The following is a 20,395-nucleotide window of genomic DNA, read 5'->3' as shown; positions in this document are numbered from 1 at the left end:
GAACTCACGACCTTGCACTTGCCAGGCAGGCGCTTTTTGCCGCTGAGCTAAATCCCCAGCCCCTGAAAATGTTATTTAATATCATTTTGATGCATCAGTATTTCCTCTCCAAAAGTAATTAAACTAATATATATCCATACGTATTTTACATAGATTAGTAAATCTGTACTAAGCAGGTAGTATGTAGAAGGTATATTATTAACTGATATAGGAGGCTTATATGGAAATAAGCTAAGTGTATCTTTACTTATGCATAGGTAGAATTAATTTTTAAATTATCTTCTAAGCTATCCTTATACTTTTAGAGTTTAAAGATTATAGTGAAATTTTCACTCAGAAGATATCAACTTATGCATAATCTTAAATATGCAACAAAAAGAAAACTAAATGTGTACCTTGTTTAGCCACATACTGTAACAATTAGTTTGAAGACCCATTTGGAATTACTTTCTTGAATTTCCAGCTATGAAATTTGTCCATGATTTCTTTTAACCAGTGGAGACTTAGTTTGGTAAAAAGGGAAGATAAGTATCAAAATTTCTTTAATATTTCTAAGTATAGAGATGAAATCAGATCTTATACACAAATCAAATAAAGGACTAAAATATGAGTATTAAAAACATGATGTTAAAAAAAAACCCAAAAAGTCTTTTTTTAATGGTTTTGATGGCAACAACTAGATCTAATCAATAGTAGTTTAAATCCTAAAATGTCATGCAGACTTCTGGCTCTTTTTCTAAAACTTAAAGTGCTTGCAATTTATAACATAACTGAATTTCAACAAGAAAATCAAATCAAAGAGAAAAATCTTAGCAAAACTAGAGTAGAAAACACTTTCTGTACAGAGGAACATAAATAAAAATTACAGTGAGTTTCTTGTGTTATTTTATTTTTTGGTTTTTGGTTGGTTTTTTTGTTTTGTTTTGTTTTGTTTTTTTGGTACGAGGAAGCAAACTCAGTACCTTGCAATTGCCAGGCAGGTGCTTGAGCTGATGACCTATATCCCCAGCCCTACAGTGGGTTTCTTATCAGATACTATGGAAGGAAGAAGACAGTGGGGATATTTTTAATGTTAGGATTTTTAAAAATCCACCAGTTCAGAATGTTATATCCAGGGAAATTATTCTTCAAATGAAAAAGACAAATAAAGGCTTGCCAGGTATGGTGGCGCATGCCTGTAATCCTAGCACCTGGAGGCTGAGGCAAGAGGATCATTGCAAGTTCGAGATCAGCCTGAGCTACAAAGTGAACTCAAGGTCAGCCTGAACTGCATAGCGAGACCTTGTCTCAAAAAGACAAAAAAATTAAGAAAATTTAAATAAAAGGCTTTCTCATAACTCTTTCTACTTCTCCAAAGAAAGATTTTTGTTATCAGCAAATCTACCCCAGAAGAAGTTTTGCAATTTATTTGGAGAGAATGAAAGCTATATAGGTCAGAGGCTTGGATCTACAAAGGAAGATGTTTCTTATAGTTATGTAAAACTTAGCTGTGTGGTACAAAGCTTTCATAAACAAGGAGGGGAAGAGTGGTTGAAGGGAGCAGAAAATGGAGGAAAAAAGAAAAATCAAGATATATCATGTATAGGTAAAAATTTCCTATAATGAATATCAATAAGATAAAAAAAACAAAAAAAATAAGGTATTTGGTATATGTAGGACATGGAGAAGTGAAATAAATGAATGACAACAACATCTAAGTGATAGAAAGGACAAACTAAAAGTACTATTCTAAGATGCCTGTACTGCACATGAAATAATCTTAGTATTATTTGCAGGTGAAGTTAGTCATAAATATGTAGTGCAAATAATAAAGAGAAACTTCAAAAAAATCAGAGTATTATAAGCAATGTGTTGAAAGGGAAAAGAAAAAAGCAGTCACATGAAATGCTTAATTAAATTAGAAATGGCAAAAACAAGGAAGAAAAAATTAAAAACTGTGTAATAACTAGAAAATAGGGATGAATTTGAAGGATATTAATCCAATTGTAACAGTAATACCCCAGTTAAACACACAATTAAATGATAAGACTGTCAGTGTGGACAAAGCAGATTTCAGAAAGAAGAAATTTATCATGGATAAAGGCTGACACTGTATAATAAGAAAAAAATCGGGCTGGGGATTTAGCTCAGCGGCAAAGCGCCTGCCTGGCAAGCACAAGGTCGTAAGTTCGGTTCTCGGTACTGGAGAAAAACCAAAAAAAAAAAAAAATAAATAAATAAAGAAAGAAAGAAAGAAAGAAAGAAAGAAAAAAATCAATTATCTTAGGAGATATTACTGCCTTTAATATACATGCACCTAACAACATTGTCAAGATAACAAAGCAAAAAAGGGGAAATGCACAAGGAAAGACATGGTCAGTACTATATTTAGAAAATTTAGTGGTGTTTTTTTCAAGTGAGAGATTCAGCAGACAAAATATCAGTAAAAACCATAATGAGCATAGTTGACCTGCATAGTACCAGCAATCAACTGGATTTAATTTAAATTTTTAGAACATTCCATCCAAAGAAACTGAATACATGTTCTGCTGAAGCTCATATCTGACACTTATACAGCTAGACCACATTCTGGATCATGAACACAGCCTAACATCCTAAGAAGAAAAGGAAACATATGGATAAATATGTGTTCAGACCACTAAGGAATTAGTCAAGAAATCAATAATAGAAAAATGATATAAAATTACCTGATATTTGGAAAATTAAAACTTTCCCAGTAGCTTAAAAATTAGGCTTAAACACAACAAATAATGTACATTATGGATGTGTGGAAAACTACCAGACATTGATTAAATAAATCAAATAATGTTTAAATCAAAAGCAATTCCACATCTATGGATTGGGAAATTGAATATTGTTAAAATGTTAGTTCCTCCAATTTAACTTGTGGAAACAATAAAATCTCAATGAAAAATTCAGCAAGCAATTTTTTAGATATAATAAAATGTTTCTAAACCTTTAAGGGACGTTCAAAGAGCTATACTAGTCTAGACAATTCTTCAGAGCAACAGTGCTATAGGATTCATAATATCTCTTTATAGATCTTATTATAAAGTCTTATTAATCAAGATGGGATGGTATTGGAACAGAACAGAAACCATTAAATAGATCAGTGGAAAGCTGAAATGGACCTAAATAGTCTACCAATCTTTGTGAGAGGGGCATGTGTAATAATCAACTTTTAAACAACTGTTGCTGGAAATATTGGTCCCAAAATACAACTAAATTGGTCCCAAAATATAATTTCAATTAAATTTAACTTGAAAATGGGCATGAGCTTAAATATAAAACCTAAAACCATTAAACTTCCAGGAAAACATATAGGATAATGTTTAGGTAGTATCCTCATGAGGTTTAGATGCAGTCACAAAGGCACAATCCATGAAAGGAAAAAAGGAGGATTCTCTGGCCTTAATTAAAATAAAAAAAAAATCTATTCTGTAAAAGACAATGTTATTAGGATTAAAAGAGTAGTGACATATTGGGAGAAACAAACAAAAAATGTAAATGATAAAGAAGTGGAATCCAACTACGGAAATTGTCTTTAAACTCAACAGTAAGAGAACAAATACTTCAGCTTTCAAATAGACAAAACCTCTCGGCCCTTCATGTACAAAAATGTACAATTGAAAACCACAGGAAAATATTCGCAACATAATTTCCCATTCAGAAATTGCAGATTGAAACAGAAGAGGTATTACTATGGATTGGTAAGAATGACTAAAATCCAAACATGAAAAAAGTTATAATACAAGTTTTTGATAAGAATGTAGCATAACAGGAACTCTCATTCACTGTTGGTGGAAGCAGAATAGTGTGGACATTTTAAAAGTTCTTATGTAGGGCTTAGTGGCACATACCTGTAATGCCAGAACTCAGCAGGCTGAAGCAGCAGGATCCTTGCGAGTTCAAGGCCAGCCTAGGTTCAATCATGGTAGCACTGGAGCTAATTTGCTGTTGGAGGTGGGTTTAGTTTGGAAGATGCCGGTCACTATGTGACTTGGAAAGGCATACCTCCTTTTCCAGCTCCTCCCTCTGCTCTAGGTTCCCTGACTTTCATGAGGTGAACACCTTCCTGCCACAAAGAACTTGGTTTCTTCTAAAGCTGGGTATGGTGGTGCACACCTGCAATCCCAGCACTTGGGAGGCTGAGGCAGGAGGATCGTTGAGAGTTTGAGAGTTTGAGAGCCTGGGCTATAAAGTGAGCTCAAGGTCAGCCTGACCTGCATAGCGAGATCCTGTCTCAAAAACAAAAACAAACAAACAAAAGAGTTGGCTTTTTCTTAATGCTAATATTTTCAGCAGTCAAAACTGTAAGCTTACAACGTTTCAGGGCTTCCTTTCTGGAAAAATCTTCAAAGAGGCATTTTGCTCCTGATTTTAAAAGTAGATCTGACTAAAAGCTGCAGCAGTCTCATGCCACAGTCTGAATGTCCAGGTGTTTTGAAATTTCTCCTGCCAGATTATTCTGTTGCCCTATATTTCAGTATCATACAAAGTTTCACAAAATTAGCAAAATGCAGACAAATTTTCTGCCAGAAGGTAACACAGACGGCCTCTAGCCTAAATTCCTATGAAACCCTTATTCTCAACTGTAACACCCTGAGCCTGGCTCTTACTAACCACTTTTCTGTGCATATTCTTGCCCAGAATCTCCTATCAAGCTTGATTTATAGCATGATGCAAAGTTTAATTAAACAAACTACTAAAAATATGGCTAAATAGCTCATCTGTTAAAGCAAAGAGGAAATACAATGAGATAGAGGAAGTGCCTTTAAACTTTACAGGTTTCTCTTTTAGAACTGTCCAACTCGAATGTTCTCTAAGAGATCTGGTTTACATGATTAAATCTGAAAGAAGTTTTATGCCTCTTATTCTTGTGCCAAAATAAAGATTGTAGGAAAAGTATCTGTTACAAATAAAATAGGAAATAGGTACTCAAATTGTTCCATAAAGATTTGTGCTTCTGAAAAACAGAGAAATTAAGGAGAGATATGATTAAATGTTAGAAGATAATTCATGACAACTACTAATTTAGAAGTCTTAGGAAATAAGTGTAAATTCACATTTTTGTTACTTTTTCTTTTTCTAGCTTGCTGAAAAAGAAATAGAAATATCAGGTACAGATGTTTCTAAAGACATGGAATCACAGACTAGAAACACTCAAATAAGCTTATTTTAATGAAAACCAACTTTCTTCAAAATCATTTTGTTTAGAAAACTATTTCCTGTTCAGTTCATAGTAAACATTTGGAAATACTTCAGGGAAGATTTTGTAATTTAGTGCAAACAAAAAAGTACTTTGTGGATCTTTCTACACATAGAATAAACTTGCTACTTGAAAAACATTTGTTGCATTAGAAATAATAATAGCAATTATTTATTAACTACATAAAAGTGATGTGCAGTGTCCTAATCACTGTATTTAATGAGATTACTTTACATAACTGCCAAACAATCCTATAAGTAGATATTACTGTCATTCCCATTTTGTGAAAAGGCAATCTAAGTGAATTTTATCACCATATACGTATGTTCTAAGTGCTTGCATTGAAATCCAGCAGATCTTTAAACTGATGCTTAAGCCCACTTTATAACACTTAGTTCATAAGTAACTAAGACTACTTAGCATAAAGGAAACTTCCTGTTATTGATAGGATTATTAAATGAATATTATTGAAATTTCTTAAGCTCTGATTATAAGATACCTATTAAGTTATAAAGAAATGTGATGAAGCAAAGGCACAAGGGGAGATACATTTTTACTCGCCATTGAAATACTAGTTTTTGAGCTGAAAGAATATATTCTGAAATAGTATTGGGAATACACAATAAAGATGGTAGTGTTTTCTCAATTTCTGCCATGTAAAAATCCTTAAAAAGCTCAAGGCTTGGGGGCTGGGGATTTAGCTCAGCAGCTAATGCTGCTGGCAAATGCAAGGTCATGAGTTCGATTCCCTGTACCAGAGAAAAACCAAAAAAAAAAAAAAAAGCTCAAGCTTATAATGCTGCAATGTATATGACCATTGCTGTTACTAGTCTTATTTTCTCATATTTTCAATGCTCTTTAATTTGTATTTGATCTTTATCAAAAATTATTAGAATTCTACCTAAAAAACCCCAACTAAGTAAAAAAAGAGAGTATTTTAACAGACATTGTTAAATAGAATACATAGATGGCAAATATGCATATGAAAGATACTCAACATACTTACCAATTAGTGAAAAGTAAATTAAACCGAGCCTGGTACCTCAACAAATCTCTTAGAGTGATTGTTAAATACCCCAAACAGCAAGTTCTAGTAAGGATGCAAAAAGCATGAGTATGCTCATGTATTTTTGTTGGGAATGAGAAAGAGTGTAGGCCTTTTAGAAAACAGTTTGGCAGTTCTTTATGAAGTATATGTACATTTACCATTAACCCACATGCCTACATTTAGCTGTTTTCCTGACTGAAAATTTATATTTAGGACAAAAACCTAGTTTACATTGAAATTAAAGAATTATTTGGAAAGAATTTGCACCTTTGCTATGTTGAGTCTTCCAATCCTGTTTATTTCTAGTTTCTTTGATTTACTAGCATTTGTGTAATTTTCATTATGTACGTCTCATACATGTTTTGTTGTGTGTACATCTAAGTGTTACATATTTCCTTGATGTGATTGCAAATGATACTTTATGGTTGACTTCAGTTTCTACATATTGATTGTTAACATACAGAACTGCTGTTAATTTTTTCTTGTTAAACTTGTATTCTGCCAGCTTGTGGAAGTCACTTATTAATTCTACGAGTGGTTAATGGTGCATTTCTTGGGATTTTCTACAGAGCAGTTGTTCTGGCAGGGTCCCTCTTGGTGCATAGATATCTAGATATTTCTGAGTGTGGAAGAGGAATCCGAAAATGAGCTTGGAAAGAAAATGCTTCAGCTGGCTGCTCCGTTATTCGGATCCCCTAAGATCAGTACCCCTAGTAGGATCTGATTGCTAACTGGGGAGGAATGTCCCTGTGATCCAGAGAATGAGATTTTCTGCTCATCTGCCAGATTAGTAGTTGGGAAACACCTTGTGTAGGTGGTCTCTTGTTAGGTGGGGTGCATAAGACAAAGTATCATTATGTTTTGATTTTTCTCTATTCCTGTAAATCTAAACCAATCTTTTTTCCCCTTTCCTGCTAACACTCTTTTATGAGTATACAAAATCTCCACCTTCTATATTTTAACAGTCTCTTCAGATACCTTGCCATTTGTCTACTCACTGTCAAAGAAAGAAAATACACCAGCCAGGATTAAATATTCTAGGAGGCCTTTCATGAGGAGTTTATATTGCAACAAGGGGACAGAGAATAAATAGAACATTACTGACACAAAATAGGAGATCATCTTCAAGTGCTGAAACGAGTTAGTGGTAAAGTACTAGAGGACATGGTAGGAAGGTTGATAAATGTAATGAGGTCATCTGTTTTTAACTGACTGTTCTGTAAGTGCTTCTATTTCTACAGAAACTACAAGGTAGCATTTCCTTCTTTTTAACTTGGAATATCATTTCCTTTTGTTTTTGGTGTTACATTTCAGCTATGTAGTGAGTATCCAGGTAACAAATTCAAGCTTCCTTGACAATGTAAGTTTTATTTTCAGATGTGTGTTGGCCATCTGGCTAATAGTCACGATCATTCATACACAGTCCCTGTATCTCTGCATCTCTGCCCCTCTCCCTTTCCTACCCTCCCAGATATGCACTAGCATACACACAAGGAGGGGGAGGGAGCACATTCCTGAGTTACCTGACTTTTTCTCCATTTGTGTTTTATTGTTTTCTTATTTACTTTCATTGATGTGATAACGTATTAAGTTTTTGATAATTAGTGGAAAGATAATATATTTGGAATGTAATGATGTAAAATTCTTGCCTGATAACTTCAAGAAATTTGGGGCACACTGGCAGAAAAGCAAGAAGTGTTTTATAAACTCCTGTAGGCCTCTTTTACTAGGACATTAATCTTGATAGTAGAATAATATGCAGGAGGCCAACATGCAGGAGATGAGAATTGCGGAGGAAGAAATAAGGTTTATTTAAGGGCTGTTGAGTCCTCAAGGGGATGGTGAGGCTGTCATACTGAGGAACTCAAGGTGAAAGAGTTTGATAAGGGGAAAAAGGAGGTACAGGGAAGAAGGATATGAGCTCAACAGGCTCTTCACCCTCTAAAGAATTCATGTCCTTTTTCCTGCTTCTCAGAACCTTGCAATGTAACTCTACTTCCTGACGATATTGGATTGTTTTTCCGTTTGGTTGGTTTTTGTTTGTTTAATACTAAGGGTTGAACTCAGGGTCTGCACACATACCTAGCCCTTTATTCATTTTTGATTCTGAGGCAGAGTATTGCTCAATTGTTAAGTTGCCCAGGATGAGCTCAAATTTGTGCTCCTCCCGTCTCAGACTCCCAGAGTGCTAACACTACAAGCATGTGCCACAGTGCCTCCCTCTGTAGTTCTTTTTGACAAATATATTTCTTCTCTAAAACTTAAATCTCACAGACACTTACATGCTTCCTGTTAGTTAATCCAGAGAATAAGCCTAATAAGGGGCATTAACAGTTCAGCTGGTATTCTGGATTCCACAAATCTAAAGGAAGATTATATCAGATTGAACATTTTAACCATTTAGGTGGGACTTCTCTTCAGAAGTAACCCTGTCATGGACAACTCCAAAGGGGTGGCCCTGTCACAGTACTGTTGCAGAACTGGAGCTGAGCTCAGTGCAAAAGCACAGCACCAAGGAGTAGGAAGGTAACCAACTTTATTATGCTGGCTGGCTGATGGGAGATCATTCCCAAAGCATCAGCTCAGAGTCACTTTGGCCTTTGTTTTTATAGGTTTGCAAGTAGGAAGTACAAAGCCTTAAAAGCATGGGGAATTTTATTGGGTAATATCAGTCATTGCTGGGCAGAAAGTCCCTGAAGTAAGAGAGTAGTAGTGTTGGTCATCTCTTGCTGCTAGGAAGTACAATGTGCACAGGTAAATGCGGTCAGACTGAGCTGGGTCAGGTTATCTCTGGTGCAGTCTGTCAAGGCTGAGTGAGTCTAACAGATGAGCTACGTAGTGCGCTGCACGATCTTATTTTGTCCTCATATGGTGTCAGACGACTGGTTGATTTTGGATTTTTAAAAAAATTTCCATTGCATTATCATTCATGAAACAGAGCCCTCATGACCTAATCACTTCCAAAGGTATACTTCATAACATTATTACAATGAACTTTAAATTCGTACATGTAGAAGATGGGGGAAGGACAAAAACTGTTAGTCGATAGCATAAAACAAATGATGATTTCAAATTATAATTTTAGAAAACATGAACTTTTTGGTCCCTATTCTTCTCTTCCTCTTTGACCAAGTTTAAGTCTCCAACAAAAGAAAAAAAATTTTGGGGGGAGAAAATAGGCCTCCCTTTCATTATGAACTTAAAAATTATTATGTTTTATTGGCAAAGACTTTTTTAACCTTGCAGATTTTGGGATAATCAACTACCAGTGTATTTGTTTCCATGTAAGTAGTTTCCGATTGTATTGGAATAACATCTATACAATAAACTTCTATCTAACACTATGTTTCAATGTGTTTGTAGAATACCAACAAAAAGACCCAGCCATAATATTTGCTATTAATTTCATCTTTGTAAGAGAAATAAATTATTTGCTGGGTCTTTTTTCTTTTAAAAGGGCATTTTATGTCTGTGTAATACAATGAAAACTAATCATCTTGGGGAATATTTCAAATGTCGCTTTCCTGAAAGGGAAGAGCAAAGGACAATACAATTCCTTCTCAGACTGTCTCATCTAAAAATAACTAAGCTGTTTTCCAGGTAAATCAGCTTTCATTTTCACTTGCCTAGTAAAAAAAAATCTTAATTTTTATTGTGATAAAAATACACATATTTTAGCATGGATATCCTGTATCCCCATTCTTAGTGATACTTGTTGCATTATTTAGAGGAAAAATATTTACATATAATTTGCAAATGACTTCCTTAGAGAAAGTCTGTCTTAAATAAAGGGGTCATTATTTCTTAGAACAAGAATTGTGGGAAGCCCTTAGCTAGCTAGTGCGCTCAGGAGAGTTATGCAAGAGATGATTAATCCACTTTTAAAAGGCTTAACTATCTTAAATTTTCTACTCAAATTTTTAAAAGAGGACGGGGGATATACCTCAGCAGCACAAGCACCTGCCCGGCAAGCACAAGGTCCTGAGTTTGATTCCCGGTACCAAAAAAAGAAAGTCCATTTCAAATTTTTAAAAATCAGATTACTTTAATAAAGATTCTACAGAGTCTTACTGTTAAATGTTAAGCTATTTTATTCTTCAGTTGGCAGAGTTTAAGAATATGTGCATTGAATTTTTATATTGTGAAAAATAATCCTTTATAAATCTAAACTTCCATAGCTGCTCCAAGTCATCTTATCCATGTAATTAGGTGATTTACCACCAGGATTTTCACACCAGATCACATCTTGAGCTTTTGTTTTAATTAGTGGTACAACACAGTAAATCACATTATTTCCCAAATTATCAAGATCATTCTGTATGTATATTTTTTTTCTTTTTTTCTGCTAAAGCACTTAATTTCACATGCACATCATTTTAATAGTAAGCCTTTAAGAGATGATCATAGTTTTTACATAGTAGTAAGGCTGGCATTATTTAAAATAAAATTATTCTGTTTTCTATGAAATACTATTTAATAAATAATTCAGCTTATCTATTACCATAATTAAGCCATTTATGAGAGTTAAGATCCATAAATGTCCACATATTATATTTCCATTACATTGGGTCAGTTTTGATTTTGTATTCTGTATCTTTCAACCTCTGTCTACATTTTTTATTTTTAGTGCTATTGATTATTAAAGAAAACAAGTTAGTTGTCTTTTAGAATGTGTCATATCCTGATGTATCTGGATGTCCTTTTTATAGTATATTTTCTCCTCTTTTAATTGCTGTCCTATATAAGCGAAAATGAACTGTAAATGTTGCATTAAAATTGGGGCCCAGACTTTTAGGAAGAATACTTCATTGATGATTTTGTTTTTAATTTAGTTTTAACTAATATTTAAAAATTGTATTAGTGTATTTTATTAGTATGAAATATGGGCTTCCTTTTGACATATAAATGAATATAAAATATTGTGGTTATATTTACAATCTCATTTTTCTCTCTGCTTCCCTCCTCATCCTCCCATTTGCCTTTCATAGTCTCTAATGGACAATATCCTTCTAATTTCCTGTTCTCTGTCTTGCTCGAAATCTCTCTCTCTCTCTCTCTCTCTCTCTCTCTCTCTCTCTCTCTCTCTCTCTCGCACATACACACAATTCCTCGTATATGAGATAATGCATGATATTTAAATTGGTTTATTTGCTCAATATGATGATCTCAAATTCCATCCATTTTCCTCGAAATGACTTGATTTGTTCTTTATCATGACTTAACAATACTCCGCTGTGCATATATACCACATTTACTGCTTTCATTTATTTACTGACATGTTTCTGCACTATTTCCACAGGGTAGACATTTTTAATTGTGCCACAGTAAACAAGGGAATACAAATATGATACTATGTCATCATTCTTTTAAGAATATACTAAGGAGTGGTATACCTGGGTGAAATGATAGTTATATTTTTAGGGGTTTTTTTTGGATAAATTTCCACAATTTCCACAGTTTATTTACTAGTTGCCTTTGTGTAGAAGAAGTTATTTATCCCCACGTCCTTACTAGCATTTATTGTTTCTTGTGTTTTTGATGATAACCATTGTGACAGGAATGTGAGAAAACTTTAATTTTGATTTGTATTTCCTAAGGCCTAAGTGAGGAATATCTTTTCTTCATATACCTGTGGACCATTGGTACAACTTTGAGAAGTGTCTGTTTAATTTGTTTGCCCATTTATTGACTGGGGTTAATGTTTTTGTGGTGGTATTTTTTTTTTTTTTTAGATATGCTAGATACTAATCCTTCATCAGAAGAATAGCTGACAAAGGTATTCTCCCATTCAGGAGGCTGTTTCTTCAGTCTATTAAATGCTTCCTTAGCTCTGCAGAAGCTCTTTAACCTGATGTAGTTTTATTTGTTTCTGTGATATTGGAGCCCTATTCAAAGGTATTCACTTGTGTGTGTGTGTGTGTCTCCAAATGTTTCACTTATATTTTCTTCCAGCAGGTTCAGAGTTTCTTGTCCAATTCTTAGGTCTTTGATTCATTTTGTATTGATCTTATTATAGGGGGAGGGAGATGTATTTTCAATCTTCTTCATATGAATATTCAGTTTTCACAGCACTGCTTGTTAAGGAGCCCATCTTTTCTCCAATGTAGATTTTTGGCTCACTTAAAACTCAGATGGCTGCAACTGTGTGGGCGTGGTTTTGTGTCCTCTACTTAATTCCATTGGTCAATATGCTGTCTTTATGCCAAGCCCATGTTGTTTTTGTCAACCATAGGAATGTAGTAGATTTTGAAATCAGGTATTGTGATGTCTCCAATATATTCTTTTGTTGAAGATTACTTGGCAGTTCTGAATTTTGAGGGTTTTTCTTATCCATAAGAATTTTAGGATTGTTTTTTCTACTACTGTAATGAAAGTTGTCAGTGTTAGGTATTTGATGGGAATAGCATTGAAATTGTAGATTTCTTTTGACTATCTTAACAATATTAATTCTGAGCAATGAATAAGAAAGGTTTTTCAATTTTCTAATGCCTTTGATTTCTCTCTTTAGTTTTCTATAATTTTCATTGGCAAAGTCTTTCAGCTACATGGTTAGTCTTGCTACTAAGGTATTTTAAAGATACTGTGAATTTGAGTTTTCCCTACTTCCTCTGTGGGTTCATTTTTGGTATATGTCAGCTGTGCAGATTTTTCTGTGTTGCTTTGTATACTGGCACTTTGTTAAATTTACAGTTGATCATTGATCAAGCAGTTAAACATTAACTGTTCCTTTCAATCAAGCAATAGAAATCAGTAATACAACTATCTTAGCTAAGTAACCAATCTGAAGATATCGATAGGTAATACAGTCTGGGGATTTAGCTCAGTGGCATAGCGCCTGCCTGGCAAGCGTGAAGTTATAAGTTTGATTCCTGGTACCAAAAGAAAAAAAATGTAGTATAACAGCTATTGTTAATTTCCTATCACCTTGTCTGAAAGCCTGTACTGCTTGTATTGTTTTTGTGTTGTTTTGTAAATGTATGTGTGCTTGTTAATATGTTGTCATTGTTTTATTTCCGAAATAAAAAAAAAATTCAAGTGAACTATAAAACTTTCTGTGATGAGGTTTTTAGGGTTTTTAGGTAAATGATGATCTCATCTAGAAAGACAGAGTTAGACTTCTTTCTTTCCTGTTTATATTCCTTTCTTTTTTCTTTTGACTCATTACTGCGGCAGAAACTTTGAGTATTATATAGAACACAACAGGTGGGGAAGGATACTTTTGTTTCTTTCATATTTTTAGAGAAAATGCTTATTTCCCAACAATCATTATGATGATTTCTGTGTGTCTGTCTTATATCTCTTTGTATTATTTTAAAAAAAGATATTTATTGGCTTTTTCCATGAAAATGTGTTGAAATTTGTCAAAGTCTTTTTCTGCTTCTATTGAAAGGATCATGTGATTTTTATTCCTGGTTCCATTTCTGTAGTAAATAATGTTAAATAATTTATACATCCTTGGAATGAAACCAATTGATCATGGTGTTTGACCTTTTCAATGTATTGTTGGGTTCCATTTGCAAGAACCTTACAAGGGATTTTGCATCTAGGTTCCCCAGGGTTAATGATTTGTAGGGTTTTTTTTCTCTATTAAGTGTGTTTCTGGTTTTGTTACCATAGTAATGTTGGCTTCAAGAAGGAATTTGGGAGTATTCCTTCACTTTCTACAAAATAGAAAAGTTTCCCTGGCTTTGGTGTTTTTTCTAAAAGACTGCTTAAATTCAATGGTAAGTTCCTCAGGCTCCTGGCCTTTTGTTAGTTGGTTGAATTTTTATTATTGCATCAATCTCAGTGCTTCCTATTGAACTACTTAGTTTTCTTGTATCTGCTTGGTTTGAGTTTTGCAGGTTATACATGTAGATAAGCTCATATACTTCTATAAGATTCAACAATTTTTTGAAGTGTAACTCTTCAAAATATTTTCTAATAACCCTCTGGAAGTAAGTGGTGTCTGTTGCAATTTTGTGTTTTTCACTTCTAACTTTGTTAATTTGGAGCCTTTTCTCTCCTTTGTGGTTAAGTTTGGCTAGGAGTTTATTTATTTTGTTTATCTTTCCAAAGAACCAAGTTTTAAATTTCTTAATCCTTTGAACTGTTTAGTGTTAAATTCATTAATTTCTGCTTTGATCTTCATAATATCTTTCCTTCCACTGGTTTGCACGTAGGTTTGTTCTTGTTATTCTAGGACCCTGAGATAGATGATTTATTTGAGATTGTTGTTGTTCTAAACAGGAACTCATATGCATACATTTCCCCCTAAGAACTGTATCATTGTGTTCCAGATTCTGATACACTGTCTTTTCATTATCATTTGACTCTAGAATATTTTTTCCCCTTCATGTTTTAATGACTTTCTGATTGTTCAAAGATGTACTATTTGATCTCCATGCAATTGTATAGTTTCTATTGCTCCTTTTGCAGTTTTTTCTAATTTTATTTCATTTGGATCTGATCCAATGAATGAAATTATTTTAATGTTTTATAGTAAGATTTTCTTTATGTCCTAAAATATGATCTTTGAGGAAAGTTCCGTGATCTGTTGGAAAGAATGTATTGAACAGAAAACTGTATAGATGGATGTCAAACCTATTTGCTCCATAGAAACTCTAATATTTCTTTCATGATTCTTATTTTGTCTAGAGGATCTACTGGTGAGTGTGATATATCGAAGTCAACAGCTGTAATAGTGTCAGAGTCTTTTCCTTTATGTCTTTACATTATGATATATCTCTGTGTCTTTCTTTGCTTTTTATCTTATAAAGAAAGGTTTAAATGTTCTGGATCTGTATATTTATTTCTTTTATTTGGGATGTGTTGGTGAAAAATTCTTCCCTGAATAGGTTTTCTGGTCTTCTCTCTCCCTGCTGTCCTCCAACACTGTTATATTGTATTTATTGATCTCTTTGAATGTGTTCCTTAAGATTTCTCCATTTTTAAAATTCTTTTTCCTTTTTATTATTCTGATTATTTATAGTGCCATGTCCTCAAGATCACACAGTAGTTGCTTGATCTAGTATGCTGGTGAAGATTTCCAAAGAATTTTAAAATTCTGTTATTTTGTTCCACAGCTTTATAATTCCTTCTTCTTTATTAAATATTATTTCTTGAAATTCTTACCTTTTTCATTTGCTATTCTCTTTCTTGACCTTATTCTTTTTTGCATTCTGTATTAGGTAAATCATATATCTCTGTTTCATTAGTGTCAGTTTCTACAGAATTATTATTTTTGTTTGGAATATCTTTGTGTCATCATTTTCCTTCTCTGTGTGGATGTTTGATATTAAACAAAGCAAGTCCTCTCTCTGACTTCATGCACTGGCCTTGAGCAGGAAAATGCTCCCTAAAATTACTCAGTTCAGAGATTTCAAGTGTTCTATTAATTCTCCCTCCAGGGAGAAAAAGACAGCTGTTATTTCTGTTTACATGTTGTGTGTTGATCAAGGATGGGTGGCTTTTAGTAAACTAGCCCTATCTGCTAGTGCTTCTCTCCTAGATGGCTACATTGCAATGACACATCAGAGACTCAAGAATGGAAAATCAGTATCAGGTCTTGGTGTAACCTTTAACAAGTTTGGGGGCTGGGAACATGGATTCACTCCTTTACCTCTCCAGGAGAAAGCTGAAAGTTGGTATGTATTGTCTGATTCTTCTGAGTTTAGAAAGAGGAAGAACATATATTTTTTTTATGAGCTCAAGTCTCCATTCTTTCTGTAGAAGGCAAGACTATGCTGGACCAATAGGAGCTCCAGTTTTGGCTAGTCAGAGACCATTTCTTTTCAAAGCCCTGGAGAATTTTGGGCATTGGATATACTTTTCAACTTTTTCTTCCCAAGGAAAAACTGAGCTGGAATTTTAAAATCTGTTTTCTCTATGCTGAGTAGGGAGGATCTATATTGTCTACTAGTCTAGTTAAGCCCCAGTTCTAATATTGCACAAATATCTAGGTTGGACTGAACCCGTCAGAGCTCTAAAACTAGGTAGAGAGATGCTAGTTCTTTGAATAACTTTAGAGAAGTTTACTTGGTCTACACACAGATCAATTCCTTTTCTCCTCAGCAGAAAGCAGAAAGCCGTGCTTGCTGTCTGTTGAGAAGGGAGAGATTGCATATAACAGTGTGAACCATCATTTCCATTTCTTCTGGAAGGTTAGACTGTGGCGGCCTAGTCAGAGCTTCAAGATCAGTAAAACAGAAGCCAATTCTCTTGCAAGGTTGCTTCAGAAAAGTTAAATTACTGGGCACACAACAAACTCTTTCCAGTCTCTGGGTAAAGCGAAGAGCTACAGGTTCACTTCCTGATTATATAATCGTACCCCAGGGACAGGGACTCTATTCAGATGGTGTCCTGAATTCCCCAACAACTTTTGGTGATTCTAAATTTGCATTTTTCATTAGGAACCTTTCAGTGAGCTTCAGCATTTCTTATGAAAAGAAGAATTTTCCCACTGAGCATTGTTGAATTAGTGTGTTTATTAGGGCAAGATTTTTTTTTTTTTTTTGTCTTTTTGAGACAGGGTCTCACTGTGCAGTTCAGGCTGGCTTTGAGCTCACTTAGTAGCCTACTCTGGTCTCAAACTCACAATGATCCTCCTGGCTCAGCCTACTAAGTGCTGAGTTTACAGGCATGAACTACTGCAGCAGGATTTTGTAAGACTTCCATCCATCCATCTTTCTGATGTCACTGTGTAAGTGACACTTTATTCTACTTAAAACTTCTGTTTTGGGAGATAGTTGCCTTTTGTACATTTAAGTACTGTAGGCTGCTTCAATGGAAGTTTAATTTTGAAAGCTTGTTCAATATCATTCTAGTGTTCTTTGATTTTTTTTTAGCTTTGAAAGGATTTCAGCACAATTTCAACTGGCACAACACATTGCTCTACAGGGCGGTTTATGTTAACCAACGTAAAAGAAAATTGGAAACAGTGTAAAAATATTTTTAGAACAAATCATAGTTAATATCATCAATAATTTGTTATCTACAGTTGAAACATAAAGTTATTAATACTTATGCCACTTTAATGTGAATAAACTGGAACTATTTCAGCAATCCAAGATATATTGTTAACTTGCCCTCTTGGTCGCTTTAATATAATTATTTATTATATGGAAATGTTTGCAAATATTTATACCTTTAATGAGTAGTGCAATTCATCTATCCTGCCTACCATGTACATTCAGTAACTATGCATTTATTCATTTTGTGTGGCCTCTTGCCCCCTTTCCCTTATCAGCAATTAAGAGCAAATTACAGGAAATTTCTTTATTCCTTCATCAAAGCACAGACCATTTTCAACCTGAACCTTTTTCTTTCTCTCCATTGTGTCTGTTCATGACTCCCATTCCTATGTTGTCTTTTTTATTTTACTTACAGGAATACAACTCAGATGATTCAACTTTGCCCAAAGACAGAACCTTAATGATTAGCGCTGCATATACACCAGCTTAGAAGAAGCAGCCACACTATGACTCTCAGAACCGACTTCTCTGAAGCAATGGTTTTATAGATGTGGCTTCATAATGTCTATGACTGAAGTTCTGTTATTCATAAGGATTTTATTCCTGCTGCAATGGTTCGGGGTATTTCTGTCTTTTCCTGGATTCATCCAAACTAAACAGTACCAGTATCATAGCCCCCCAGAGGTGGTGATTCCCTTAAAAGTACCTGGCACGGTCAGAGGAATTAAATTTCCAGGATGGCTTTCCTATAGCTTACACTTTGGGGGCCAGACACACATTATCCACATTAAGGCCAAGAAACATTTGCTATACAAACACCTCCCAGTGTACACTTACTCAGACCAGGAAACTCTGCTTGAAGACCATCCTTTTGTCCAGGATGACTGCTACTATCATGGTTATGTGGAAGGGGTCTCAGAATCTTTGGTGGCTCTCAGTACTTGTTTTGGTGGCCTTCAAGGACTGTTGCAGATAGATGACATTGCTTATGAAATCATGCCCTCCATGTTTTCTACTAAATTTGAACATTTGGTATATAGGCTGGATAGTGAGGACACACAATCCTCTACCAGAATATCTGACATTTTTCAAGATGAAATAGGGCAACAAATGGAATTTGAAGATATTAGTAATCCCACTCTCAAGCAAAGTTCTGCTGTGGGCTGGTGGCTCCATTATAAGACTGTTGAACTTGCAGTGGTGGTTGACAATTACATGTATGTTCATTATGGAAGAAATGAAACAAAGATACTGGTGGATTTATTTCAAATAATGAATTTGGTGAGTTCCATTCATATTTATCTGGGCATTAGGGTATTACTGTGTGCCTTGGAGATCTGGAATAATTCAAATCCTGTTGTAGTAGATGATGTAAGAAAATCTATCTATGAATTTTGCAGATGGAAAGCTGACCACTTTAGTCCGCGGGTAAAACATGATGGCATACAACTTTTCCTGTATAGGGAATTAAGAGGATTAAGTGGCATAACACATACTAGAGGAATATGTAAACTACGACGTAGTTGTTCAATTGTTACTTTGGTGAACAGAAGTTTGGCCCTTTTTGCAATTGCTGTGTCTCATCATTTAGGTCATAGTTTGGGCATGTCCCACGATGAAAGATCATGTAAATGTGCAGCATATATATGTATAATGCATGTGGATAACCCACCTGTAGTTTTTTTTAGCAACTGTAGTTATGGTTATTTGTGGGCTCAGACTACAACCCAGGCACCATGTTTGCTAGAAAATATATACTCAAAGGACATCTTTGATAGGACACGCTGTGGGAATGGCATTGTTGAAAAAGACGAGGAATGCGACTGTGGAGCCATAAAGTATTGTGCAGAAGACCCATGTTGTTTGCCAAACTGCACTCTGAGTTATGGGGCTACTTGCGCCTTTGGGCTTTGTTGTAAAGACTGCAGATTTGCACCAGAGGGGGAACTGTGTAGAAAAGAGGCCAATATATGTGATCTTCCAGAGTGGTGCAATGGGACTTCCCACATGTGCCCAGATGATGTCTACGTGGAAGATGGAATTCCCTGTAATGATTCTTCCTACTGTTATGGAAGGGAATGTCATAATCTCAATGAAAGTTGCAGGCAGGTTTTTGGCCACTCAGCAAGGAGCGCAAATGAGATTTGCTACAAAAAACTGAATACTCAAGGTACCCGTTTTGGCCACTGTGGTCTCGGTGGTGCTAGTTATGTAAAATGTAACATGTCGGACATCTTGTGTGGGAGACTTCAGTGTGACAATGTGGCAGAACTTCCCCTTTTGGATGACCACACCACAGTACACTGGACTCGCTTCGGTGATACAACCTGCTGGGGTACTGATTATCACCATGGGATGAGAATTCCTGATATCGGTGATGTAAAAGATGGCACAAAATGTGGTGAAGAACATCTCTGTATCAATAGGCATTGTGTCCATATATCTCGACTGGATAGTAGTTGTTCACCTGCATTCTGTAATATGAGGGGTATCTGCAATAATAAACACCACTGTCACTGCAACTTTCTGTGGGACCCTCCAAACTGCGTGATAGAGGGGTATGGAGGCAGCGTTGACAGTGGCCCACCTCCTAAGAGAAAGAAGGAAGCAAAGTTTTGTTACCTGTGTTTATTACTCCTCCTTATTTTGCTTGTTTTATTATGTTGTTTTTGTTGCCTTAAGAAGAAGAAGCCTAAGAAAGAGAAAAAATCTCTGACTCAATCTGGAAAAGAAAAGAAAAAGGAGAGCCAACCTAGCTCATTGCTTTCCAAAAGTAAACCTGAGATAGAACAGCAAAAACCTCAAACTCCACCTGCAAAAGTAGAGACAAAGTCCCTACAGAGTCAACCACAGAGTCAACCTGGCTCCTTGCGTTCCCAGAGTCAACCTGGCTCTTTGCGTTCCCAGAGCCAACCTGGAGGACAAAGGCTATCAACCCCAATTTCAAAAACTCCACAGCCTCCCAAAAAACCTTCATTAAAAAATTAATTCCTAGTATGATTTTATTTGTTCTTCACTATTTCGCATAATTTGAAAATTTTTCCTGAAATTTGCTTCATTATATTTCTTGGGAAACACATGGCACATGGGTGGTGTACCTGTTTTACATTATTGCTTTCAGCTCTAATTCTCCTTTCTTTCTTGTATGACTTTATCACAAAAACATGTCTGCTGTACCAGCTTTCT

General features: G+C 35.0%; 1 protein-coding gene across 4 annotated transcripts in view; it reads left to right on the top strand.

The window, feature by feature from the left end:
* Window positions 1-20,206, top strand: part of Adam29 (ADAM metallopeptidase domain 29) — a 23,843-nt gene extending 3,637 nt beyond the window's left edge. For 3 of the 4 annotated variants that reach the window (XM_005373528.1, XM_005373529.1, XM_013515226.1), the window contains one exon: window positions 17,625-20,206. In XM_005373528.1, the coding sequence (XP_005373585.1) occupies window positions 17,771-20,197 (2,427 nt within the window). In that variant the 5' untranslated portion in view covers window positions 17,625-17,770 and the 3' untranslated portion in view covers window positions 20,198-20,206. Of the gene's footprint in view, window positions 1-5,092; window positions 5,121-17,624 lie in introns of all 4 variants that reach the window. The other variant, XM_013515229.1, reaches the window with a different exon arrangement.
* Window positions 20,207-20,395: the final 189 nt, after the last annotated feature.

This window comes from Chinchilla lanigera, unplaced genomic scaffold (genome assembly GCF_000276665.1).
Source record: "Chinchilla lanigera isolate Chin_1 unplaced genomic scaffold, ChiLan1.0 scaffold00002, whole genome shotgun sequence".
Classification (NCBI taxonomy): Eukaryota; Metazoa; Chordata; class Mammalia; order Rodentia; family Chinchillidae; genus Chinchilla; species Chinchilla lanigera.
The sequence above is the reverse complement of the archived record's forward strand: the minus strand, read 5'-3'. Positions and strand labels throughout refer to the sequence as shown.